Raw genomic sequence first — 27,622 nt, forward strand, 5'->3', positions numbered from 1 at the left:
TCACGCTGCCGGCCGCCTGGGTGCGCCACGTGGAGGGCCACGCGCGCGCCGACCACACGCACGCGCGCAAGCGCAAGCATCGCTCCGCGGTACGTACACTACACCTACACACCATACACCATGCTGGCGTGCGAGCTGTGCGCGGAGGTGTTCACGCTGCCGGCCGCCTGGGTGCGCCACGTGGAGGGCCACGCGCGCGCCGACCACACGCACGCGCGCAAGCGCAAGCATCGCTCCGCGGTACGTACACTACACCTACACACCATACACCATGCTGGCGTGCGAGCTGTGCGCGGAGGTGTTCACGCTGCCGGCCGCCTGGGTGCGCCACGTGGAGGGCCACGCGCGCGCCGACCACACGCACGCGCGCAAGCGCAAGCATCGCTCCGCGGTACGTACACTACACCTACACACCATACACCATGCTGGCGTGCGAGCTGTGCGCGGAGGTGTTCACGCTGCCGGCCGCCTGGGTGCGCCACGTGGAGGGCCACGCGCGCGCCGACCACACGCACGCGCGCAAGCGCAAGCATCGCTCCGCGGTACGTACACTACACCTACACACCATTACACCATGCTGGCGTGCGAGCTGTGCGCGGAGGTGTTCACGCTGCCGGCCGCCTGGGTGCGCCACGTGGAGGGCCACGCGCGCGCCGACCACACGCACGCGCGCAAGCGCAAGCATCGCTCCGCGGTACGTACACTACACCTACACACCATACACCATGCTGGCGTGCGAGCTGTGCGCGGAGGTGTTCACGCTGCCGGCCGCCTGGGTGCGCCACGTGGAGGGCCACGCGCGCGCCGACCACACGCACGCGCGCAAGCGCAAGCATCGCTCCGCGGTACGTACACTACACCTACACACCATACACCATGCTAGCGTGCGAGCTGTGCGCGGAGGTGTTCACGCTGCCGGCCGCCTGGGTGCGCCACGTGGAGGGCCACGCGCGCGCCGACCACACGCACGCGCGCAAGCGCAAGCATCGCTCCGCGGTACGTACACTACACCTACACACCATACACCATGCTGGCGTGCGAGCTGTGCGCGGAGGTGTTCACGCTGCCGGCCGCCTGGGTGCGCCACGTGGAGGGCCACGCGCGCGCCGACCACACGCACGCGCGCAAGCGCAAGCATCGCTCCGCGGTACGTACACTACACCTACACACCATACACCATGCTGGCGTGCGAGCTGTGCGCGGAGGTGTTCACGCTGCCGGCCGCCTGGGTGCGCCACGTGGAGGGCCACGCGCGCGCCGACCACACGCACGCGCGCAAGCGCAAGCATCGCTCCGCGGTACGTACACTACACCTACACACCATACACCATGCTGGCGTGCGAGCTGTGCGCGGAGGTGTTCACGCTGCCGGCCGCCTGGGTGCGCCACGTGGAGGGCCACGCGCGCGCCGACCACACGCACGCGCGCAAGCGCAAGCATCGCTCCGCGGTACGTACACTACACCTACACACCATACACCATGCTGGCGTGCGAGCTGTGCGCGGAGGTGTTCACGCTGCCGGCCGCCTGGGTGCGCCACGTGGAGGGCCACGCGCGCGCCGACCACACGCACGCGCGCAAGCGCAAGCATCGCTCCGCGGTACGTACTACCATCTCTCCCCTCCCATGTTGAGCGGGACAGCGCACACCACCTATACAGGGTCATTTTTGGACCGTTAGCCATATTGTGCGAGGTGATTAGGTAGGTAATACCATGGTCATACTGAACAACTTTTTCTATGGGACCAATCCCGAAATCCCAAAAAAAATTGACCTTCACATAGAGAACGATGTGTCGCTCACACATCGGAAACCGGCTCGCAAACCGGCTCCGGCAAATGAGCTCCGATATATTATTATGGGCAAATAAATTCTCATTCGGCTAGTGAGTTACAAAGGGGCTTATTTATGTATGGTTTTCATAGAGATATCATCATCATCATCATCATCTCAGCCATAAGACGTCCACTGCTGAACATAGGCCTCCCCCTTGGACCTCCATACGTGCCGGTTGGAAGCGACCCGCATCCAGCGTCTTCCGGCGACCTTAACAAGATCGTCTGTCCATCTTGTGGGTGGACGTCCTACGCTGCGCTTGCTAGTCCGTGGTCTCCACTCGAGCACTTTTCGACCCCATCGGCCATCTTCTCTGCGTGCAATGTGGCCTGCCCATTGCCACTTCAGCTTGCTAATCCGGTGGGCTATGTCGGTGACTTTAGTTCGTCTACGGATCTCCTCATTTCTGATTCGATCACGTAGAGAAACTCCGAGCATAGCCCTCTCCATAGCTCGTTGAGCGACTTTGAGTTTTGAGATGAGGCCGATAGTGAAAGACCACGTTTCGGAGCCGTAAGTCATCACTGGTAACACACATTGATTAAAGACTTTCGTCTTGAGGCACTGAGGTATGTCGGACGAAAAGACATTACGTAGTTTCCCGAACGCTGCCCAACCGAGTTGGATTCGGCGGTTGACCTCTTTCTCGAAGTTGGACCTACCTAATTGGACTACTTGTCCTAGGTAGATGTACGAGTCAACAACTTCGAGTACCGAGTTCCCAACAGAGACTGGGATGGGCACAACATTGGCATTTGACATAAGTTTCGTCTTGTCCATGTTCATTTTCAAGCCCACCCGTTGTGAAACTCGGTTGAGGTCATCGAGCATCATGCTGAGTTCCTCCATCGACTTTGCCATGACTACGATATCGTCGGCAAACCGAAGGTGAGTGATGTATTCGCCGTTGATGTTGATGCCAAGTCCTTCCCATTCCAGGAGCTTGAAGGCGTCTTCCATTACGGCAGTAAACAGTTTCGGAGAGATAACGTCTCCCTGCCTTACGCCTCTTTGCAATGGAATCGCCCTCGTGCTCTGCTCCTGTACTCGGACCGACATGGTGGCCTTACTATACAAACACTTCAACACTTCGATGTACCGATAGTCAATATGGCATCGCTGAAGAGACTCAAGCACCGCCCATGTTTCCACCGAATCGAAGGCTTTCTCATAGTCCACAAACGCTAAGCATAATGGCAAGTTATACTCTTCGGTCTTCTGTATAACTTGCCGCAGCGTATGGATGTGGTCTATGGTACTATAGCCTTTTCGGAAACCGGCTTGTTCGGGAGGCTGGAAGTCATCAAGTTTTTTAACATAGAACATAGAGATATAAGCCCTTTTTAAAAGACACTTTTATACTGCTTAGAATTAGGGCTTGCAAATATTCGAAACTTTCAGGTATTCGAATATTCGACTTTTTCTGACGACATATTCGAATAATTATTCGAATATTATAAAAAATAAGAAAAAGAACGAGAAATCGGTTTATTATCGTTTTATTCAAAAGCTTATTTCACATATTGCTAAAACTAATGATATTTTGCAGAAATCCACTTAATTGACTAGATTTTATCATCCTACTATGAGATGTCCACATTTATAAAAACAAGTAAAACGCCAAAATAAGACGTATTCAATATTTCTAGATAAAACTTTTATTATAAATGCGCCGTTGAGTGAAATAATATAACTTTAATCATCTAAACCAAACCTAGGTATGTAAGATATTTTTTTTAGTAGGTAATTATTTTCTGATTTAAATTAACTTTGTAGTCACTCAGAGGCCTTAATTAATGGTCGGCTTAATTATATAATATTGGAATATTTAAGGGAAAAAGTTAGTTGACTACTGGATTATTCGTCAGCTAAAGGTGCATAGTTAGATTACCTAGTTGGGCAGGTTTGGTATGATCAAATTTGAGAATTGCGATAAGTGCGGGCAAGGTTTAGTCTTAATAAACAGAATGACCCTTTAACTTAAAACTTCGTAAAAGTCTATCGAGAGGAATACAGTAAAAATATTATTTCCTTCGTATTTGGGTACCTACCATTACTCATTCACTGTAAATACCCGGAAAACACACAGAAACTGTAACTGCAGCGGATTAAATATATTTTTATAGTAATTAAAAATATTCGAATATTCGAAACCTGAGCGGCCGAATATTCGAATATCAAAACAGGCCGAATATTCGACAAATTCGAATATTCGAATTGCAAGCCCTACTTAGAATACGGTACTCAGTTAATTAAATCGGTGGGAATCAAGATATATGGACACTCTGCTGCTGTGTGTGTATTTACACTATAAGATCGTAACTGTACGTTGGAGGAGTTGGCCGCCTTGTGACCTAATTTGAAAAATGTAACTTGACATTGTCACTTCACGTTAATATACAGTACTGCCGTCCAAAAACGTCGCCCGCTGACGGGCTAGAGGGGACAGTTGATATGGCCGAGGGGGGGGGGGGGGGGGGGGGGGTGTTTATTCAGGCAGGCATATTGTTTTTTACAAGCTTTTATTACAAACTTTTATTTACTTTCACCTGACCGTTGTCTGTCTGTCTGTCTGTAATCAAATCTTGTAAGTTAAATTTGATCCACTTCCCGGTTTCCGATTGAGCTGAAATTTTGCATGCATGTATAAATCGGATGACAATGCAATATTATGGTACCATCGAGCTGATCTGATGATGGAGACAGGAGGTGGCCATAGGAACTATGTGATGAAACAACGCAACCTAATTGTGTTAGGGGTTTTTAGAATTGTCTCAATGAGTATTAGTTGTCTGTCGTAAGAAAAGTACAGTCAGCGATAAAAGCTTGTACCAAAAATGAAATTTTTGTCTGTTCTACATTGATTGTTATAAATTATTAAATAAAAACTTTTTAACAAAAAAAATTACCGCCGAAAAAAAATAAAAGGAAATAAAAAAACCGGCACTAACACGAAACGAATCGACCAACAAAAACAATAGCGCACTGAAAAGAAAAAAAATATTATTTTGTCTTCAATAACGCAAGTGAATACCTATGAACTATGTACATATATACATACTTCTGAAATCAATCACACAAGAGTCGGTGCCAGCCTCAAACAAACTTGAGCACCTTAGTGAAGCACCTGCACCGACTCCAAAAATAACAGATTGTAAATATATAAATACGCAGATTTGTGTGATTTTCCTACCCTTAAGGTTGCATTTTTTTTCCAAATTTATATGGGACCAACTTCGGGGTATACCCTTTCCAATAAAAAAATAATTATCAAAATCGAACATCTCTGTAAAAAGTTATGCGTGGTCATACATAAAAAAAAATATATACGCGTCGACTTGAGAACCCCCTCCGTTTTTTTCGTCGGTTGAAAAAAAAAAAGTGACTTCGAAAAGAATAAAATAATATATTAACCCTTTTTTAAGCGCTAGCAACTGATATGTTTGAATGTATGAACTGAAGTCAGTGCCAAGCCAAATCTTAAGTGTCAACACACTATCGAACCGAATGCCGACCCTGGTGCAGTTCGCGATAAGGACGAAAGAAAGCTGTCCTTATTCGTTGTTTGGGGGCATTATTGACCAGTATTGTAACTATTTTGCCTGGCACCGACTTCAAACATATCAATTGCTACCGCATATAAAGGCAATCCCATCATCTGATCCGGATGGATAAAAATGGGACTATTAAGAATAAGAATCAAAAAATAAGAAACAAAAAAACTATTAATAACCTCCTCCTTTGTTTGAAGTCGGTTAAAAATAAATTACCATGTTAGCTTAAAATTTCATATGGTTACAGTCAGCTGCAAATATTAGATAGGAACAGCCAAAATAACCAAATATATCGCAACACATACTTATTCCTATGGTAACAAAAGTGCTCTTGGTTTATAGAGTCTGGCTACTGAAATATTACACAAATGTTTGGCGGGAAATTCAAAACATCTTGGGCTGGTCACACTTTGTGTAGTAAGAATTCTAGTTTTGATACTAGAAAATATTTTTGATTTTCTGTGCACATGTAAGGTACCTACCTAAGGATATAAGTTAAATATACGTTGACGTGCATTCAAAGTCAGCTCACATAATTTCTACCACTATGTAAAGTACAGTCAACGATAAACACATATATGTTAACACTTTCTCACCATATACCATTGTAACAAGGCGAAAAATGAAATGTAGTGTAAATAAGACCTAGCTCGATAATACCGTAATATTAATCAATCACCAAATAAAATACATAAGTACTATGCCAAATATGCTAAATGAAAACATTTATTTTCAGGCAACTATTGGCCCATAGATAAATACCTTAAAACTAGCATACTTACATATTATTACAAAATATATCTTAAAACTAAAAACACAATTATGGCTGCTAAATGCTAAGTATCAAAATATTTATAGAGCACCAACCTCCTAATTTGTTTACATTTGTTTAGGAGTTGTAAACATTGCAGTTTTTCGTTATACAACGCTACACGTCGACTTCGCACATTGTCATAATTATTTACGAGCTTAAATAATAGTTTGCGAACCCCACTCAATATAGACATTATTAATATTATTTAAAATAAACTCCTTATAAACCGCAAATAATTTGAATGAATGACATAAATTGACAACTGACTTTAAGCTTTTTTTTAATCATAGACAATTGGTGATACAACAACGAAATATCTGTCAACAATTTTTGGCTAGTCAGACTCTAATATATTTACAAATATTTATAAATAATGTAAATAATACAAACTTGATACTTATAAGTACCTTTTTAAAAAGAAAACTAAAACTAACCCATAGGGCTTGCGCTTTCTTTGCTCAGAGGCTAAGCCTGGCGGTGCAGAGGGGCAAGCGTTTTAGCGACCATGCCGGAAGGGAGTGATTTGGGGAAAGTCTTTTATATTTAGTTTTAAGTTGTGTTTTGTGTTAGTATAAGTTAATTTAAGGCAAACATGTTAATAAATAAACCTTTCCGAGTGGAAACTAACCCTAACTAATAAATAAAAATCCCTAAAACCTACCTTTAAAGCCTAGGCCTCTCGGCAAGGTGCCCATCACGCAGGCAGCATTCCCGCGCCATATAGCAATTCTTTGCGCGAGAAAGCTGCCTGCGCGGGAGTCCCCTGTTGCCTCCCTTAACCGCTTACCAAGCTCCTTAAGGAGCCCACGCGCTCCTCTACCCTACGGCCCGAGTGTCTCGACGCCAAAAGCTACAAACTCGTAGTTGGCGCCGAGACAGCTGTAGCCCTTAGTAACAAAAGTGTTTTGTCAATTGCCATGTATTTGACTACTTCTTCATAATAGCTTCTAGGAATAAATTGTGTGGGGATTCCCTGAAGTGTCGTAACACTTTGACGGTGACGTAAGTATTTGCTTACGTCACCATCAAAGTGTTTATGACAAAATCGAAGGATCTTACCGCGTAAATCGATATTTCGTTATCTGCTTCTATCGCTCGAATATGCAAGAGTGATAGAGACGCAGATAACTTAAATAAATTTCGATATTCGCGGTAGACCCTCAGATTGGAACCACCCACCCTTGCGTTGCTTGCTTGCTTTGCAGGCCTTGGTCACTTTTTCTTAGTATACGACATTTATTTCAGTTCACGAGTACATATTTTTTGTGTCAATTTGGCGGTTTTTTGTAAAGTTTACCTTCATCTGCCATTTACGGTATCTTGATCATTCGTCACAATCGTCGGTGGCTTTCAATGTATAATGAGTGACGAAAGCAGAATAGGACTAATTTAAGAACTTGACGAAAAACGAATGGGACGAACCAAGACGATACCCCATTTACAATCCTCTGTCCGTTCAGTCGTCTACCTTTATTTAGTTTTGGTATGGAAAATTTCTCGTGCTCTCTATACGACCTGTTTGACTTTGTGAAGAATCATTCTTGTGTATTGCAATTGTAATTCATAAATCCAGTAACATCACTAAAGTTTCCTTTTTAGTTTAGACTATTTATTACCGACGGTAATCCCACAAGGGCTTGGAATGGAAAAGGTTTACATATGTAGAAATTGTAGAATGATCATAAATCATAAAATAATTCTATGTGGTCGAAGCTTTTTAGTACAATCAGTGGGGAGACACTCCTGACCTCGGGCAAACTCGGCTCCGTTCGGCTCAGCATTGCTCCGAGCAATTATTAGGGTTGACACAACTTGACGTCGCTATGCGTGCACAACCACAGATAAGATAATGACTTGAATTTTGACAACCCTAAATAGCTGAAAGGGATAGTGCCATAAGTTAGAAAGGGATATCCCTTCGGGGATTCGACCCTGAATCGCTGTCAAACTTCGGTTTTGTAGAAAGTGTTCTTTTGTATACGGTAGTACCTACATACTATTACTTATATTCTGTGGAACAATTACTAAAATTATACTTGGTACCTATGTAATAATTAGTGATCGTTATCAACGTGCAACCCCCCCTCCCCAAAATCATCCAAAAATCATGCTTCGAATGACCCCGTTTCCTCCTACGTATGCTACCATCATCCGATGTCCAGACCCCCCCCCCCCCTCCTAATTTGAAATGACGTAATTTTTGAATATTCGCTTTTGTTCTTAATTATAAAATAAATACTTGTCTTAGGATTACACCTCTACATATAACTCTTTACGGTACAAAACCTTTTCCGCCTTAATATATTTTTAAAACAATGTACGTCAAATGACATTTAATGTCATAAAAATACAGCTATAGTTGCGTGCAATATTTTAGAGACTTAAATTAACCTTCCTGTGACTTCTGTTAACGTAGAAAGGTCATTTAGCTATTTAAAATGGATTTTTTCCAATCGACGTGAACGACTGACAGCCAAATCTGTTGAACAAATTTTAGTCGTTAATTGAGTATAATTTGGATAAGTAATTATAAATATGTATATACGAGTAAATGTCATAATCTGTGAAATATATAATGTTTAAAATACTTGCGTATTTGTTTTTTTGTCAACCATACTTTGCGACCAATACAGCACGTTGATAACGATCACTAGTAATAATAAAGTCATAATAACTATAGAGTAGTGACTTTAATCGCGTTAGTGTTTTTTGCAGTAAAGTTAAATAGGTTAAAAATACTTGCACTACCTACATATTAAAAATACTTGAGCTGCAGTGTTCGTCATTATTACTTTGTTATTTTTTTATTTTATTTTTTTGAAAGTTTTGAACTTTTATTAATATAAAATAACACATAATTTAAACATAAAACTAATTAAAAACGAAATATGTATAACATGTTGTTACTTGTTAATTACTTATTCTACTTTTATGCTAATAATAACAACTTAAATAAAACGCTCACGTCGCAGGTAGAATAACAGGTTTTAACATTTACTGTTGTACTTCGGGGTTCGGTCATTTTTATGCTTAACTATTATTATTTATACCTACGTATTGGAAGTGGTCATAAACTGGTTCTTTAATGACAATGCTCTCGATTGAGATTTGAGAATAACCGCGATTGCTCCGTTATTTATCCAAAGTTCTCAGCTTCACATTTCATTCGCGTTCGACTCGCGTTCACGATGGTGTTCACGCTTGCCCTCGCGGCTCTCGCGATCTTCGCAACTCTGTACCTTCTCCGGATGTACTACACGGCAACAAATCGAGAATGCAGGTCCCTGAAAACTCTGAAAGGAAAAACGGCCATCGTCACTGGAGGCACGACCGGCATGGGGCTAGAAATAGCGACAGACTTCGCTCGGAGAGGTGCCAGAGTTATCATCGCTTGCCCTTTCCCGCAAGAAGGGATCGACGCTCAGAGAATAATCGAAGAAAAAACCCGCAAAAAAGTTGTCTTTAAACTCCTCGACCTGGGCTCTTTGGAATCAGTCCGATCATTCGCCGCCGATATCCTGAAGAATGAAGATAGATTGGATCTATTAATAAACAATGCTGGCGTCGGAATACCCAAGAATTTTGAAACCAAGGACCGTTTGAATTTTATCATGCAGGTCAATTATTACGGGCATTTTTTACTGACGATACTGCTGCTCCCGCTTTTGAAGAAGACTGGAACGGCCGCGGAACCGGCCAGGGTGGTCAACACGTCATCTATACTGCATTATTTTGGAAGGGTCGATCTGAGCGATTCTGACATCAATTGGCTGAGCTTCTTCAGTTACTGCAACAGCAAATTCAGCCTAATACTATTCTCCAGAGAGCTGACTAGGAGAATCAAAGGATCTCATGTTGTGGTTCATAGCGTAGATCCTGGTACTGTCGGGACGGGAATCTACAATTGCACTGGCAAAATCTTAGGCGCCATCTGTCGATACTTGCTAATTTTCTGCAGCAAGACACCTAAAGTGGGAGCCCAGACGGCATTGCATGTAGCTTTAGATGATGAAATTGGTCAAACGAACGGGGGATATTTCGTGAACTGCAGGCCAGCTCGTGCCATACCCTGGGCCTACAAGGACAAGAATGCCCGGATACTATGGGAAGAATCTATCACGCTTGTCAAACTTACTGATGACGAGGTGGAACAAAGTTTTAAATAATAAAAGTGCTTAAGAACAATGGAGTAGGTACTGCGGCATACTGTGTGTTTTATAATATTTATCTTCAATCAATCAATACTTTATGTAAATATTGCCTCACTGCTTACGGTCCATGTCTTCTTGCTCGCTCAAAGCGTCTTATTCAAAGAGTGCAAAATGCGTGCACTAGGTATTGCTTTAAAGTTCCTCCCCGGGCTCACGTTACACCATACTTAAATAACTCAGGTCTTTTAAAAATGACCGCCCGCCTGGATCTTATGTTCGCGTGCTTACTTTTTGACACCATACAGACTAAATTGCCCACCTATTTATTTAAAAAACTTGTATGGCTCACTAACAACCACCACCAACCTAGAGCGTCACGAGCAGCCGTGCTACAAGTCCCTAAACACAGGTCCGCTGCTTTTAAAGGGAGTTTCCGCTACCGTGCAACAAAATGTTGGAACAACATTCCCCCGCCAATACGACATTTAAAAAATAAATCCAATTTTAAATTTAAATATCGATTACACCTTTTAAACCTTCAAAAACTTCAAGGCTGAATCTCCTTTCTAGATGATGTAGTCTCTTTTATATTTATGTTCAATTTCAAATTTTAGTAAAATCTTAGGGTAACATCTAAATTTAATTTCAATAATAATATAAAACAAGACCGGGAACGGATATTACCACATCTCATACACAGAAGCACGTGACAGTAGACACACAACACACAACATGAGCATCATTACCTTAGTTAAGTTAGATTTATAAGAATTAAGCGTTGTACAGTCTTTTCATTATTGTAAAAGGTCCTGGCAGAATATCAGCGATGTGGCTTGCTGCATCACCATGCTGAGCCAGCGCCTTTTCTCTGCCACGACACATGGTTTTGAATTTGTTTTATTTTTCTTCTACTTTAAGATTTGTAAATTAATTTTTATGATAATTTTAAGCTGCATGTCTTCTTTCATCTATGTACCATGTATGTTGTGGAAACGAATAAAGTTTTTATCTATCTATCTATCTATCTATCTAAATATAGGTTAAAGGTGCGATCACATTAACACCAGCTACCGATAAATAAAATGCTTTTGTTATTTGAGCTCATGGACATGTTATTATACTTATTATTATTAACTTGAAAGTCAAATTCAATTTAATCATTATTTATGTGTCTGTTCTGCTTAAACTACAGTCAGCATTAAAAGTATCTACCATTTTCTAATACATAGATTAACAAAAAGATATATATTTACATATTATAAAAAACTATACTGTGACAGAGTCAATACCTTTAAACGCGAATTGTAGAGATAAATCCCTATTTCGTCAGGTGACAACCAAAACTCACTAATTATTAAAAAATAATTAAACAAAAAGCGTTATTCCCACTAGTTACCACCATCTCGGCTTGGTGGTAACTACTGGGAATTTTTATTACCACTGGTAAAAGGTGGGAATTTTATTCCCAGTAGTTACCACCAAAATATTGTTAGAATTCAATACTAATAAAACCAGTATAAATAGTATAGTATAAATGTAGCGTGCTGTAATAAATAATTATGTGTCAGTTAGTGATTCAGTAAACTGCTTTAAAAGTGATCAAAAATATTAAAACACTTTTACCGGTATAAGTGTAAAAACTAAAATAGAAGTCTCATTCTAGTTAAGTAGAAATTAACTTATTATCCGGACTAAATTTATCTTATTAACTGTAAATTGAATTACATATTTATACAAACGACCAAACATATCAGTCAAAACCCAACAGAACTGATTTTTTTTTTATTATTTACCGCTACTTCATTTCGTTCTATTATAACACGACGCAAACCTGGAATATATAGGTATTCATAATTTGTACTCAGGCTAAATAACTAAAGGGCATGGTTGTTATTAAAACCGCTTAGGGCGCGCTTCGGATGGGCTAATTGCTCGGACTAACCAGCATAGGCTCGCATTCCAATTACGCTCGGGTAGTACATCGCTCGGTCATGTTACGCTGGTTGGTTCGATTGCTTAAACACCCACGCTAGCGGGATGGTAATAACACTCCACCAGAGGGGCATCAGGTGGGTACTATTCGTACACTTCTTTTTTTGTATTTAACTTTTACTCTTTTGGAAAATATGTTTATTGGAAGAACGTGTAAATAATTAAAATCACATAAAATAACTTTAAATTGAGTACGACGAAGGGGCAAGAGGGCGTCATCGTCAGGCTAAGAGCAAAAATCTGAAAACGAGTAAAATAATAATTATGTACCAATTGCGTGCGAATGCGAACGTCTATAAATCCTGGTAGAGTTGGGAATGTGAACGTGATCTTGCAATAAAATTTGGTATAGATGTTTTTAAGTTTTCTTCATAATTATCAAGGTAAAGTAAGAAACAATGTAGGACCATCAAAATGTATGTAATAAGAGTTATGGTTATACCTTATGCATATTTGATAGGTTACAACCTTGGTTTATCGCAATATAAGTATGAATAATATCGGTACCTATGCCTTGTAATTTCTAAACAATCGTTTAGTTCCTAAATATCCTTTGTTTTGTTCTTATTAAATAACACGAGTGCAAAAAGGCCGAACCGAATGTGGCGCGCACCGCGCACCCTTTTGTTCTTAACCGTCGCCGTGTCGCCAGTGTCTGACCCTTGCGAAATATTCTTTGTTCGGCATAACTGCCAGCCCTTATGGCCGATAAGAATGGTATTGGTTGACATAGTTTGATAATCATACTGGAACAAATTTAGGATAAGATAAAAATAAACACGTGAAATATATTTGGTTATATACTTTCATCCCTTTTTACCTGACCCAAAGAATGAATACGACAATCTAATCAGTCCACTTTTAAGTATGTCGGAAACAACTGTGGGCACGGGCGCGTTGCATTTATATTAAACGTGGGCGAGGGACAGTTTTACTTCATACAGGATTTGAATATTATGCGAAACGCCCTCTTGCGCCTTCGACGTACTCAATTTAAAGTTGTTTTATGTGATTTTAATTATTTACAGACTTACACGTTCTTCCAATAAACATATTTTCCAAAAGAATAAAAGTTAAATACAAAAAAAGAAGTGTACGAATAGCACCTGATGCCGCTCTGATAGTGTTATTACAATCCCGCTAGCGTGGGTGTTTAAGCAATCGAGCCAACCAGCGTAACATGACCGAGCGATGTACTACCCGAGCGTAATTGGAATGCGAGCCTATGCTGGTTAGTCCGAGCAATTAGCCCATCCGAAGCGCGCCCTAAGCGCTTTTAATAACAACCATGCCCTTTAGTTATTTAGCCTGAGTACAAATTATGAATACCTACATATTCCAGGTTTGCGTCGTGTTATAGTAGAACGAAATGAAGTAGCGGTTAATAATAAAACGAAATCAGTTCTGTCGGTATTTGACTGATTTGTTTGTTCGTTTGTATAAATATGTAATTCAATTTACAGTTAAAAAGATACATTTAGTCAGGATAATAAGTTAATTTCTACTTAACTAGAATGAGACTCTTCTATTTTAGTTTTTACACTAATACCGGTAAAACTGATTTAATATTTTTGATCACTTTTAAAGCAGTTTACTGAATCACTAATATAACTGACACATAATTATTTATTACAGCACGCTACATTTATACTATACTATTTATACTGTTTTTATTAGTATTGAATTCTAACAATATTTTGGTGGTAACTACTGGGAATAAAAATTCCCACCTTTTACCAGTGGTATTCCCAGTAGTTACCACCAAGCCGAGATGGTGGTAACTAGTGGGATTTTTTTTTCCCAGTAGTTACCAGTGGTAAAAGGTGGGAAAAAATTCCCAGTAGTTACCACTGGTAAGAACTTGGTGGTAACTAGAGGGAATAACCCAACAAAAATCAACCTTATCCTGGTACTAATACGGTTCACTATAGCTATGAATTTGTAGCACTTAGTAATTAGTGAGTTTTGGTTGTCACCTGACGATTTGGAAAAGTACTTCAGAGTATTTCATCCGCTACTATTGATGCTGTTTTGGGTTAATTTTAGTACGACACGGATATCAAATAACGCCTCCCTCTTTGCATCCCAGACGCCGCGGCAGCAGAGATCCCCGCGAAGTCCACCGTCGCCTTCGGTGATGATGGGTTCTTTGACCACTTTTTAGACTATTTATTGTCGTCGGTAATCAGTACCGTCTTGGCACACGGGGCCCGTGCCCAGAGCCCCCATCCTCAGGGGGGCCCGAAGGACCGACAGTAGCGTTATATTTAATTACCTATAAAAAAAACTTTTACAAAAAAAAAGTAAACCGACTTCAAAAAGGATAAAATAAAATATTATCCGTTTTTAAGTATATGCGTTACCAACTGATATGTTTGAAGTCGGTGCCAAGACAAATTTGAAGGATAACAATGATTTTCTAGGGCGATTTGATAAGAATGTGGCTATATGTATGTACGTTGGATTGCCTTACACGACAGCAATGATCATACTTTCTGTAGATACCTAAGAACACACTGTCAATTCACCTTGGCGGAGTTCGTACCATGTTTGTCCGTACTAGTATAAAACTAATGCGATTGCCGACATGTTTTTTAAAGAGCAATTTTTACTAATTTTCTAACTAGCCATAGTAAGTACTCAGGTGTGGGATTGGGAGTATTGGGACTGAGTTATTTCCCGTCTCGTATCCAGAGAACTGATTTCAAAATATAAACAATTCAAGGACCATCTACAGGGCTTTAACTTTTTACCTGCATCGCAAATTTCACCAGTTAACATGGCAGTTGTTTAGCCGAAAAGGTGACAAAGAGACAGACAAAATTACTTTCACCATTATAATATTAGTACAGTTGTAATATGATTTATAGACATAAAGCTGATTATTTTTGACCGGTATTATTAATATTTCTCTTGGCACCGACTTCAAACATATCAGTTGGTAACGCATATACTTAAAAAACGGATAATATTTTATTTTATCCTTTTTGAAGTCGGTTTACTTTATTTTGTAAAAAAAATTATTTTTCCATTTTTAGTTTTAAGGCATTGTTAAATGCTTATGAGTGACGCGTGACGCATGAATGAAAAGCATAATAATGCGTATCACTAAATTCGAAATCATTCCTGTCACTGCACAAACACAAAATCCACCCTCCGCCCCGTGAGTCTCCGTCACTGACTCAATCCCTCAACCCCCCGATCACTCAACCTCACAGCACATCAATCCCTGATCACGGAACCCCTCGACCCTGAAGCCTGAACCACCAACCAACTGACATATTCGCTAGCGTGTGCATAACTTTCTATGCGTCTCGCTCGTACTAGCATCCTATTAGTGCGAGCGAGATTATAGAAAGTAAGTTACGAAGACGTTAGCGAATATGTAGTGTCAAACTCGTGGTAAGGCTACAGTTGAACTTCATCAAATTGGTGATTTTCGGGAGGAAATGCTTGAGTTATTATAGAAAACAATGATGTCGCCATACTCGTGCCTTTAAAAATTGAGGAGTTCCCTCATTTCCTTATGAATTCCGTCATCAGTTTAGAACCAACAACATTATGGGAACACCTTGGAGGTAACTTCGTTCAAACAAAAAAAGAATTACTAAAATCGGACCAGGGGTTCTGGAGTAATCTACATTTATAAAATCATCATGATTATCATCAACAATCATCATCATCAGGTCCACCCCATCAAATTAGTGGTTTTCAAGAGGAAATGCTTGATTTGCTTAAGACAATACCCAAATCACCATACATGTGCCTTTAAAAATTGAGGAGTTCCCTCAATTCTTCATGGATCCCATCATCAGGTCCACCCCATCAAATTAGTGGTTTTCAAGAGGAAATGCTTGATTTGCTTAAGACAATACCCAAATCACCATACATGTGCCTCTAAAAATTGAGGAGTTCCCTCAATTCTTCATAGATCCCATCATCAGATCAGCACCAGATTAATGTGGGACGTCCTTGGAGGCAGTTCCCTTCAAACAAAAAAAAAATTGCTCAAATGGGACCACGGGTCTTGAAGTAATCGCTGAACGTCCTACATTTTAAGATATCGCCCTGATTAACATCAAAACAATCATCATCATCAGGTCAACTTCATCAAATTGGTGGTATTCGAGAGAAAATGCTCGAGTTGCTTAAGAAAACACCCAAATTACCATACATGTGCATTTAAAAATTGAGGAGTTCCCTCAATTCCTCATGGATCCCATCATCAGAACAGCACCAGATTTATGTGGGACCACCTTGGAAGTACCTTCTAATGAACAAAAAAAAATAGTCAAATCGGCCCACGGGTCTCGGAGTAATCGGTGAACATACATAAAAAAAAAAAAAACATAGCCACAACCGAATACAGAACTTCCTCCTTCTATGAAATTGAAGTCGGTTAAAAATAGAAGATCATAGTAGAAAAATATCAGTTTAATTCGCTTTCTTTACTTACTTTCCAAAAGGGCCCCAAATTCTTATGTGCCCGAGGGCCCCAACATAGTTTAAGACTGCCCTGTCGGTAATACCATACGGGGTTGGAATGGGAAAGGTTTACATATGTATACATTCTAGAATGTTCATAATATAATTCTATGTGGTCGAAGCTTTTTAGTACAATTACAAAAATCTAATACCTTTAAACGAGCAATTCTTGTTTATTTATATAGAGGTATATTTCGGGGATCTCGGAAACGGCTCTAACGATTTTGATGAAATTTGCTACATAGGGATTTTCGGGGGCGATAAATCGATCTAGCTAGGTCTTATCTCTGGGAAAACGCGCATTTTTTAGTTTTTTATAAGTTTTCCGAGCAAAGCTCGATCGGTCTCCCAGATATTTATACTTGTTGTGTAAATGTAATAAAGTCATAATCATTAATCATTATACAGTATAGGTAGGTACTTTTATCGCGTTAGTGTTTTTAGCGTTAAAGTTAATAGATTAAAAATACTTACACTACTATAACACTAACGTAACATTAGTAACTATACACTTAGTTTTAGATATTTTGACAATGTGATGTTTTTGTATCTATAGTTAATTTGATTTTTAGACATTTTGGGAAATGGTATAATTGAAAATTCATCAAAATATGATCAAGCAAGTTTTTGACATTTTGGGAAATGGTAGAATTGAAAATTTATCAAAACGTGATAGAGTCTAAATGAATTATAGTCATATTAAGAATACGGTAATTTAAGAAGTAGGCGTAAGTCATTTCGAGCTTCAGACATTATGAGAATAATCTGTTTTGATCTTCTGATATTCTAGGAACACGTTATTATAATAATATTTGGCTGCAACGAACCGGAATCGACATAAACTGGTTCTTTAATGACAATGCTCTCGATTAAGATTTGAGAATATCCGCGATTAATTGCTCCTTTATTTATCCAAAGTCGCCAGCTTCACATTTCATTAGCGTTCACGATGGTGTTCACGCTTGCCCTCGCGGCTCTCGCGATCTTCGCAACTCTGTACCTCCTCCGACTGTACCACACGGCGACTAATCGAGAATGCAGATCCCCGAAAACTCTGAAAGGAAAAACGGCCATCGTCACTGGAGGCACGACCGGCATGGGGCTAGAAATAGCCACAGACTTCGCTCGAAGAGGTGCCAGAGTTATCATCGCTTGCCCGTTCCCGCTAGAAGGGATGGATGCTCAAAGAATAATCGAAGAAAAAACCTGCAAAAAAGTTGTCTTTAAACTCCTCGACCTGGGCTCTTTGGAATCAGTCCGATCATTCGCCGCCGATATCCTGAAGAATGAAGATAGATTGGATCTATTAATGAACAATGCTGGCATCGGAATGCCTAAGAACTTTGAAACAAAGGACCGTTTGAATTTTATAATGCAGGTCAATTATTACGGGCATTTTTTACTGACGATACTGCTGCTCCCGCTTTTGAAGAAGACTGGAACGGCCGCGGAACCGGCCAGAGTGGTCAACACGTCGTCAAAACTGCATTATTTTGGGAGGGTCGATCTAAGCAATTCTGACATCAATTGGCTGAGCTTCTTCAGTTACTGCAACAGCAAATTCAGCCTGATACTCTTCTCCAGAGAGCTGACTAGGAGAATCAAAGGATCTCGTGTTGTGGTTCATAGCGTAGACCCTGGTACTGTCGGGACGGGTATCTACAATTGCGCTGGCATAATCTTAGGCGCCATCTGTCGATACTTGCTAATTTTCTGCAGCAAGACACCTAAAGTGGGAGCCCAGACGGCATTGCATGTAGCTTTAGATGATGAAATTGGTCAAACGAGCGGGGGATATTTCGTTAATTGCAGGCCAGCTCGTGCCATACCCTGGGCCTACAAGGACAAGAACGCCCGGAAACTGTGGGAAGAATCTATCACGCTCGTCAAACTTACTGATGACGAGGTGGAACAAAGTTTTAAATAATAAAAGTGCTTAAGAACAATGGAGTAGGTACTGCGGCATACAGTGTATTTTATAATATTTATCTTCAATCAATCAATACTTTATGTAAATATGGGTTAAAGGTGCGATCACATTAACACCAGCTACCGATAAATAAAATGGCTTTGTTATTTGAGCTCATGGATTTGTTATTATTATTAATAACATGAAAGTCAATTAATTTAATCATGATTTATGTTTCTGTTCTGCTTAAAATACAGTCAGTATCAAAAGTATCTACCATTTTCTAATACATAGCTTAACAAAAAGAGATATATGTATTTACCTACATATGATAAAAAACAACGAGTTGCAGTCCGGGAGTGCCGGCAGAAGTGAAAACTCAATGACATTGCAACTCAAAATATTAATAACAGCGCCATCTAGTGCAAAATGTCTGCAGAATTATGTATAATTGAGGTTAACGTCATCTAGCGTTATTTCGTCGCATTACTTGAAACCCCTAAGCACATCACTGTACTAGACTACACAGTACTAGAGTTATATTAGTACCAGTTTGAGGGAAACTCACTAGATGGCATTTAAATCAAAAAAGAAAAACTCAATGACTTCGTAACAGTGTCCGTCACACGTGACGTCACGTCTTACGTCTTAGGGGTTGTGCACAAATCACGCGAGGTGTTTTCGGCCCCCCCTCCCCCTTGGTGATATTTGGTGAGGTTTTTGGCTACCCCTCCTGCCCCACAAAACCTCACGTGTATTTTTTTGTTTTTTTTTCATTCGACCTAATTTTAAGATAAATAGTATTGTATATAGAAAATCTTGTTTATTTCTCTATTTTCGTTAAATAGACTCGCTACTTTGAAGTGCAGAGTGAAGATTTATATTTAACGAAACCGAGAAAAAGCTTAGTAGATATACTAATGTGGTAGGTTTTGTTTCTTAGTTTCGTTCACTGTAGAAAAATACACGTGAGGTCTCCTTATACCCCTCCTAACGTGATCTATCGTGCTTTTTTCGTGATCCCCCCACCCCCTATCGAACCTCGCGTGATTTGTACACAAGCCCTTACGCTCTCGCGAGTTTAACATTTTTTCCCCATCACAAATAGTGCTCAGCGCCGCTAAAGAAGTATTCACTTCAAAAACTAGACTGTGACAGACATATCTTTAAACGCGAATTGTAGAGATAAATCCCTATTTCGTCAGGTGACCAAAACTCACTAATTATGAAAAAATAATTAAAAAATCAACCTTATCTTGGTACTAATACGGTCCACTATAACTATGAACTTGTAGTACCTACTTAGTAATTAATGTAATTATGTAGTGAGTTTTGGTTGTCACCTAATGATTTGGAAAAGTACTTCAGAGTGTTTTATCCGCTACTATTGATGTTGACTGTATCATAAGCTATAAATAAAATAGGGTTATATTTAGTAACCGGCTATGACCTGACCGTCGCAAAAAAAAAGTAGTATGCGCCCTCTTATTTCTTGTATTATGTATACCTTAGTGATGTACCGACTATTGATTTGGCCGACTAATCGGCGCTCGGATGGCCGATTAGTCGATTCAGATTCGAAGTTCGGTTCAGATCACTTAAGAAACAATCGTTTTTCCCCCTGCGTCGCGCTATTCATTATAGTAACACAAAAAAATAAAATAAATAAAAAAATCTTAAGGCTATTCATACGGACATAAGAAAGCGACCACACGGTCAATAATTCGAACAAAAGTTGTCGTAAGCACCCTAAATAGGAATTTGGGTAAAATAGGTGAAAAGTTTATGATAAATATTTACTCTTTTATTTCTTTTTGCCCTGATTATCTATCACTTATAAAGTGCCGACTAATCGGCCATTTTTGCCGACTAATCGCCGACTACAAATGAGGCCGGATAGTCGGCTTTCCCGACTAGTCGGCGACTAGTTGGTACATCCCTAGTATACCTTCGTCCATTCAGTTTAGTGATCATTTGATCATTCTTTAACCTTATTGCAAATACATAAGATCTACCAATGGGCAAGTTGCGTGTTTCTGTTATGCACGAACCCGAACTGGGGGCCTGGCCAAGATAACATTCGTACAACGCCAAACGAAAAGAAAAAAATGTATCGGGGTGGGAGATACTACGAAAAGTCACGCGACTGTTTCCATACATTATTTAAGAATGACGCTTTCCATCAACGGTTGATTGTTATCTTGGCTAATTTCTACTGGTCATGTCATATTCAATTGCTGGATTGGCTGCATTTGCATTATTTTTGTTATTTTATGTTCTGAGATATTAGATGAGCAATTGGGACGTTTGTATATCGAAGGGCGGTATTCCACCTGTCCGATTTCTTTGTCCAATGTCATTGCGTCCCGCTCTATCATTAAAGCAAAATGTGAGAGGCAATTCCATTGCCACCTGCCCATTGCCATTTTAGATGAAGAGTTTGTTGAAGATCGTCTGTAAGTTTGGTCTTTTGACGTATTATTTCACTTTTAATTTCCTGTATTTTCCTTATATTTAATATACTTCTCTCTCTATCTCCATAGATCGTTGACAGATCGTTATAGCTTTACGTACTTTATTTGTGTATGTCCAAGTTTGGCTTCCGCTCCTGTGTAGGTATATAAAATCTATATTTATAATATACCAATCCCAGGTACCTAAAACCTTATTTTATTTGTTTTTATTTCGTAACCTTGAACGCTCATTGACGTAGGTAGGTAAGGTGAAATAGAAATATAAATTTTAGAAATAATTTATTTGCAGAAAAAGGGTACAATAATTATCTTAGGTTAAATGTACATTACATACAATCGTTTCACCTTTTTCAGCTGTTGATAAACAGCATGCAAATTTTTTATACATTGTTAATAATGAAATTACAATACAAATAATAACTATAAGGTACTTACAGGAGTCAAAACTGCAAGCATACATTATTTTAATTTTAATTTAATTTCAAGGCTAATACATTAGGCTAAAAATATAAAGAGCAAACAATAGTAAATTAAACATTATGTACTTAAAATAAATAACATTTTTTTTTTTTACTCATTATGAGCAATATAATCATTAATGGTGTAAAAGCAGTGATCAAGAAGCCATTTCCTTAGAGTTTTATTAAATTTATGGCCTTCGAGTGATTTTATTTGAATAGGCAAGTTATTGTAAATTTTTATACTCATGTTATAAGCATTTTTTCTGTATATGTCTGTCATACATCGTGGCTGGTGTAAGTTATCTTTGTATTGTGTTCTTGGGTTGAGTGAACACATATCTGTACGCTTTTGGAAATATTTTGGGTATTTCTTGGAAAAAATACAGATTTTCAGTATATACATACAAGCTAGAGGTAATATGTTCATCTGTTTAAATAGTGGTTTACAACTAGTTCCTATATGAGCATTTGCTATAGCACGCATGCATTTCTTTTGGAGTTTGAATACTCTTTCTACAACAACAGAGTTGCCCCATAGAATAAGCCCGTAATTGAGTTGCTTATGGCATATTCTAGATTAAGTAAGAATAACGAACGAATCAATATTACCTAACCTTTTAAACAATATATTTCCTGCCATGGTCTAATAAAACATGGTCTTCTATTCCCAGAGTGACACGGGCCTACGTCACAATAACATTGCCACTTTATTTCAACATAACATGTTACATGGGTACATTATACCTATGGTTAATAAGTTAAAATATTTCTTTATAATTTTATAATTTTCATTTATATGTATTTTATCTTAAATTTTACAATAACACGTCATTTTTAATTATTCGTTAGCAATATCTTCCGATTCACGAAAGAAATTTCAGACGTTCGGGTAATTCTGTTTACATTACTGGCAACACAGGATAGCGCTGTCACATTTGACAATTCGGATCTAGATAACTTCATGCCCTGACCGTCATCCTTGTCGAACGCGTGTTAATTGTTATTTCCTTCTCGCTCAGTGTCAGCAGTCGCAGTGTTTTCCAAACTTTTCACGTCGTAAGCTTGGTAATTAATGTGTAACTGTGAATTAGTTTTTCAAACGTTTGTCTTGTATAGATAAATAAAGTTTAATTTAATACATTAGATTTGTTTTATTTTACTTTGTTTCTACATGAATAACTTAAAATTAATGCCGTTAAAATAATTTTCACCGTTGGTTAAAATTCTCCCACATTTTAAAGTTTGAGAACCTGTAAACAGCATGATGACGTAGGCCCGTGTCAGTTAGGTCATACGCGAATCTCGGAATGGAGTACCAGGCGGAGTATATTATTATACCATGATTTCCTGCTTTCAAACTTAGGCAAAATAACATAGCAAGCTATATATACCTAGCCTTGACCTATAGTTCGTTTTTTTAGCATTCGAAAAAGACTACGCGATCTTGTCCTGTCTTTTAATTGAAAAACGCTTTTTAAAAATCAGTAACTACTTACGAAAACAAAAGAATTGAGTCCTTTTCAGAAAACTCATTTTATTACGAAAAAAAAATCAAAATGCGTCGCCTTCACGTGAAATTCATGGGTTAGTGGGTACACTAGGTACACCATTATACATAACAATACCGTTTATTTTCATTACTGCTACTAGTATGTAGACAAAATTGTTGACGGAGTCTTTATTCGAAGGCTCGAGTCCTTTTGAGCTGCGCTTAAAAACACTCAATAAAGGTCTCGACTCGTGACTTAACAGACTCAGAAGTTTTTTTAGCGCATGCAGTCTCGTAAAAACGAGTAGAGCTCTTCAAATTTAGACTCATTAGACTCGAGTTCCTACCAACACTATTAGGGCCTTTACACACACTTAATGCAAGGTCTGTGGAGGCCTTTAACGTTTAGTTTGTGCATATTTGTATTAATTAACCCTAATTTAGTATTATTTGTGCACAGAGCGATGACACCGAAGAGACGATGGCACTACTTCGCTGCGATTTGTGCCAAAAGCACTTCCCCAACCCCGCCGAGTGGGTACGCCACGTGCAGAGCACCCACACTGAAACAGGTGTGTACCTTTTTATCTCACACCACACCTTCACATTGTAGACTTAAGATTACTATTATCTTTCGGGCATGAAATGCGTCAGCATCGGAGGGCCTATCGTGATCACCGAAGTTCACAGATTGCAGGAATCTTTCTTTCTTACTCAAATTGAGGTGTAATTAAAGTGACAGAGAAAAATGCCCGCAATTTTGTTTGCGGTGGGCCCTGGGTTTTATTAGGTCAGAGGTCGGCAAACTTTTGACCAGAGTGAACCGCAGTGGAAATAATTCATTTCAGGAATCTCAAAGAGCTGCAAATGTTGTTTTACTTAGTCTATGTAGCTCCAAGTGTAAATATTTTGAGTGCCTTGAAGAGCCACAATTGTACCTTTTCAACGTCGGGGCCGCGGTTTGCCGAATTTAAATCAATACATTTTTGATTTGATCCTATTGAAAATAAGTTTATATTTTTAGGCCCTGAATAAACTCCAAATAATTAATACTATACAAATTCTCGTTCTCAAAATACCATTGCTGATCATGTTTAAAGCGGAAAATTTCTCTGTGAATGAAAATGTACCTATTGTATAACTAGTATAAATACTTAAGATTCCCCTTTTGTTATATTATGATTATTTCGGAAGGTGGTAATTTGAACACGATCTAACTGAAATGAGCAACATAGCTGAAATCTGATTGTTATGTACGTGGCTGATTCTCGACAAGCGAATAGTGAAAAGTTTACGTAAGTTACTTAATTACCTATTAACCACCGAGTACCCGCATCGCTCTCACCCCGCTACACATGATGATCACTTCAGTTATGTTTAATATTGGCTTTGCTTGTCGCTTAACAGCACTTTGCGACCCGAGGTGATGGCATGGAGGTCTCCCTGAATACTTGGAAGACTAAGGATGGATACTGAAAGAAATATTGCATGTAAAATGTTACTTGTCTTCAGAGTGGCTGGAAAACTCCTAACAAATTAAGGCCCAGTCCGCCCAGTTTTGATATATGACGAAGATCTGATGGCAACGACTTAAAAAAGTGGTTTCTCCAATACCTTGGGACCATAGCTAACCTACTAAACCTACCCCTACTAAAGACATGATCAAATTAGAATGTCACTGTTTCTACGTAATAAGGTGTTCTTTTATATATCATTATCATTAAACTGCTCATAAACTAAAACGCTCCTTGAGTTGAGTTTTAAAATAATAGTTACCGCGACAGTTCTATTTTAGTGTGCTTTTTGCTGACATTTTAAATTTTCTTTCAATATTAATCCGTAAAAAATATAACTGAAATCCTACTTCTGATATCATATGTAAATGTGACAACACCAGCATGCCATCATCTCTTCAAACATGATGTCCTAATAACCCTTTCTAAATGTATCGATGTCGGTTGTCTAGAATTGGCCATGTCAAACAACAGTGCCCCACCAAAACGTCACAATCGTTTCACAGAGGGCGCGCAAAACAAGACTTGCTCGCACTGCAAGAAAACCTTCCCGTCTCATGCCTCCATGCTCATACACATGAGGACGCATACAGGTTTGTATTACTTTATATTACTATGATAATATAGTCTGTCAAACAACTTTGTCAGTAGAAAAAGGCGCGAAATTCATATTTTCTATGGGACGATAACCCTTCGCGCCTACATTTTTTTAAAGTTGCCGCTTTTTACTACTGACAGAAATGGATTATAGGCATCTATAGTAGTCATTCAAATTAGCTATTTGTAATCGACGGAGGTAGGTATATACCTAACGTTTTATATTAAAAATAACAATGAGATAGAGTCTGTAGAACATTGACATTTTATTTAAATCAACCGTAGGTAGTATTGTTTTTGGGTGTTTTAGAGTTACACCATAAATCGTCTGCGATAGACGAAAATGCCAATGATGATGATGAGAGTTATATATACCATACCATACCCGTTATTTTAGTACATACCTATCTACCGTACTTTGCATATAAAAACATACTTACTTCTTATATGTAGTCGGTACTTTGTTGCTGTGTCGTCATGTAAAGCTATAAATCAGATGTCTCTACAAGAAATATAGGCAGTCTAAAATATAGGTAGTCTAAAGCTGTAAAAGTGGGTACATTTTAACCTCTTGACCACCACCGTCCGCTACAAACTACAAATAACGTATTCAGTTTAATGTTCTATTATTAAAAGTCACATAAAGTGGCGGGCGGCAAATGGTTGATAAGGAATTTCATTACAAACTGTACACATTTTCAATATTTTCTTTTATGTGAACAATGCTTATTTTCAAAACCTTTCAGGTGAGCGTCCGTTCGTATGCGGGCTGTGCAACAAAGGTTTCAACGTGAAGTCCAACTTGCTGCGGCATCTCCGCACGCTACACGACCAGATCATCAGCCCCGCGCTCGTCGAGGGCGAGGCCGACGACGAGACCGAGGGCCCGAGCGAGGTACCGTATTTCCCTATTTAACTATCCTAAATAGAGTAAAAACTGTCAATTGCTTGTTATATTAGGGGATCCTGAATATGATGATATGCTTTAAATTGACGTCGAGAAAGTTGTTCTAGAGAGCCGAAATATTAAAAATGCACAGTAGTCAAGAGTTCTGGCTAAAGCACCGTAACGCAACAGTTATCGCCAACGAGTTGTTTTGCTAATCTTACTTAGTATGTATATCAATTGGTTCGGTTTCTCGAGCGGTTAATAGTAGTTAACCGTATACCGTTGTGTATAGTTAACCGTTGGAAGCAGACCACTCAAAGGGACCAATTGCCGCGAATTACGAGTAATTTGGGACGGGTCAAAATGAAGCTCGTGTATGCGTATCGATAACTGTGTTATCTATTCTGTGGTCAAACCTGTGGCTCGAGGAGCCACGGGGTAGTGATAGGCGATCCATTTCAATCTTGTAGTACAGTATCCTAATGTATGGTAATGTTTGTTGCAGGTGAAGCGCGAGTCCTGAGGCCGCGGGGGGGCGGGGCGGCGAGGCCGGCGCGCGGTGCTGCCGCGCAAGCAGAGCTACTCGCTGTTCCTCAAGCAGCGCGCCGTGCTCTTCTCCGCCAAGAAGTGGAAGCAGTAGCCGGGACCCGAGCCACGACACGAGTGCCGCCGGACCGGTGTGGGGGTAACGATTGCTTGACTTTTTGTGAATTGACGCCGTTATGATAAATTAAAGACTACTTGCTAATAGAAAAACCTCAATTTTATTGAGGATGAAAATCCAATTACAATAGTTTAAACTCCATCGCTGAATTATCGGTCCTACTCGCACGATGATTCAGGCCAGCTTTAAGGAATCGATCAATATCAAATGAGGAGTGTCTTTTCACAAGGGCTTATTTCTCTATGGAAACCATACAAAAATAAGCCCTTTTGAAAAGATACTCCTCAAATAGTTACAAATCGTGTCCAATCTACAGTTATTGCGATTCCGCTGATGTGAAAGTAAACATGAAAATTTTCCTGCAGCTAAGTATGATATTCATCTTGATTAAGATTGAGCATTTACTATTGCTTACTTTAAATGTTCAAACAAAAATCGGCGTCACATTTGAAGCAAGTTGTCTTGTCAAGTTACCCAATACCGGCCCGGACGAGACTTCATTTTGATTTCTATCTCTCTGAGTTTGTTATCAAAATTCGTAGCGTCGCGGTCATCTGAACTACGCTCCGTTCCGCCCTCCTTGTGTTTACCATTATTTATATAAGAGTGTATCGTTTCTTTAATCCTAGTCTTATGTATTATGTACCATACACAGATTTAGGTTGAAAGTTAAGGAGTTAGAATATTATATTATTAAAAGTCGAAATTTGCCTCCAACTGCTTTCTTTCGGGAACAGGATATATATTTTATTTTTCAATCTGTGTTATGCTTATTGTACGACTTTGTAAGTTT

The 27,622-nt window shown here is 39.5% G+C and overlaps 5 protein-coding genes across 6 annotated transcripts in view; 4 read left to right on the forward strand and 1 right to left on the reverse strand.

Moving 5' to 3' along the window:
- Positions 1-27,622, forward strand: part of LOC134793440 (MAP kinase-interacting serine/threonine-protein kinase 1-like) — a 362,541-nt gene that overhangs the window by 155,828 nt on the left and 179,091 nt on the right. The gene's annotated exons all lie outside the window — the stretch shown is intronic.
- LOC134793442 (NAD(P)H-hydrate epimerase) overlaps positions 1-27,622 on the reverse strand; it is a 110,837-nt gene that overhangs the window by 44,935 nt on the left and 38,280 nt on the right. The window lies entirely within an intron of this gene.
- LOC134793425 (oocyte zinc finger protein XlCOF28-like) lies at positions 1,481-27,495 on the forward strand. Of its 2 annotated transcripts, none has more exons than XM_063764990.1 (5): positions 1,481-1,600; positions 23,626-23,737; positions 25,132-25,272; positions 26,023-26,171; positions 26,671-27,495. In XM_063764990.1, the coding sequence occupies exons 1-5, from the start codon at positions 1,481-1,483 to the stop codon at positions 26,686-26,688; spliced, it is 540 nt and encodes a 179-aa protein (XP_063621060.1). In that variant the 3' UTR covers positions 26,689-27,495. The 2 variants fall into 2 exon arrangements, with proteins under 2 accessions (XP_063621060.1, XP_063621061.1); XM_063764991.1 differs by having other exon boundaries at positions 25,186-25,272.
- LOC134793424 (retinol dehydrogenase 13-like) lies at positions 9,274-10,444 on the forward strand. Its single transcript, XM_063764989.1, has one exon. The coding sequence runs from the start codon at positions 9,393-9,395 to the stop codon at positions 10,368-10,370; it is 978 nt and encodes a 325-aa protein (XP_063621059.1). The 5' UTR covers positions 9,274-9,392; the 3' UTR covers positions 10,371-10,444.
- LOC134793422 (retinol dehydrogenase 11-like) lies at positions 17,765-18,874 on the forward strand. Its single transcript, XM_063764988.1, has one exon. The coding sequence runs from the start codon at positions 17,782-17,784 to the stop codon at positions 18,757-18,759; it is 978 nt and encodes a 325-aa protein (XP_063621058.1). The 5' UTR covers positions 17,765-17,781; the 3' UTR covers positions 18,760-18,874.

Source organism: Cydia splendana, chromosome 9, assembly GCF_910591565.1.
Source record: "Cydia splendana chromosome 9, ilCydSple1.2, whole genome shotgun sequence".
NCBI lineage: Eukaryota > Metazoa > Arthropoda > Insecta > Lepidoptera > Tortricidae > Cydia > Cydia splendana.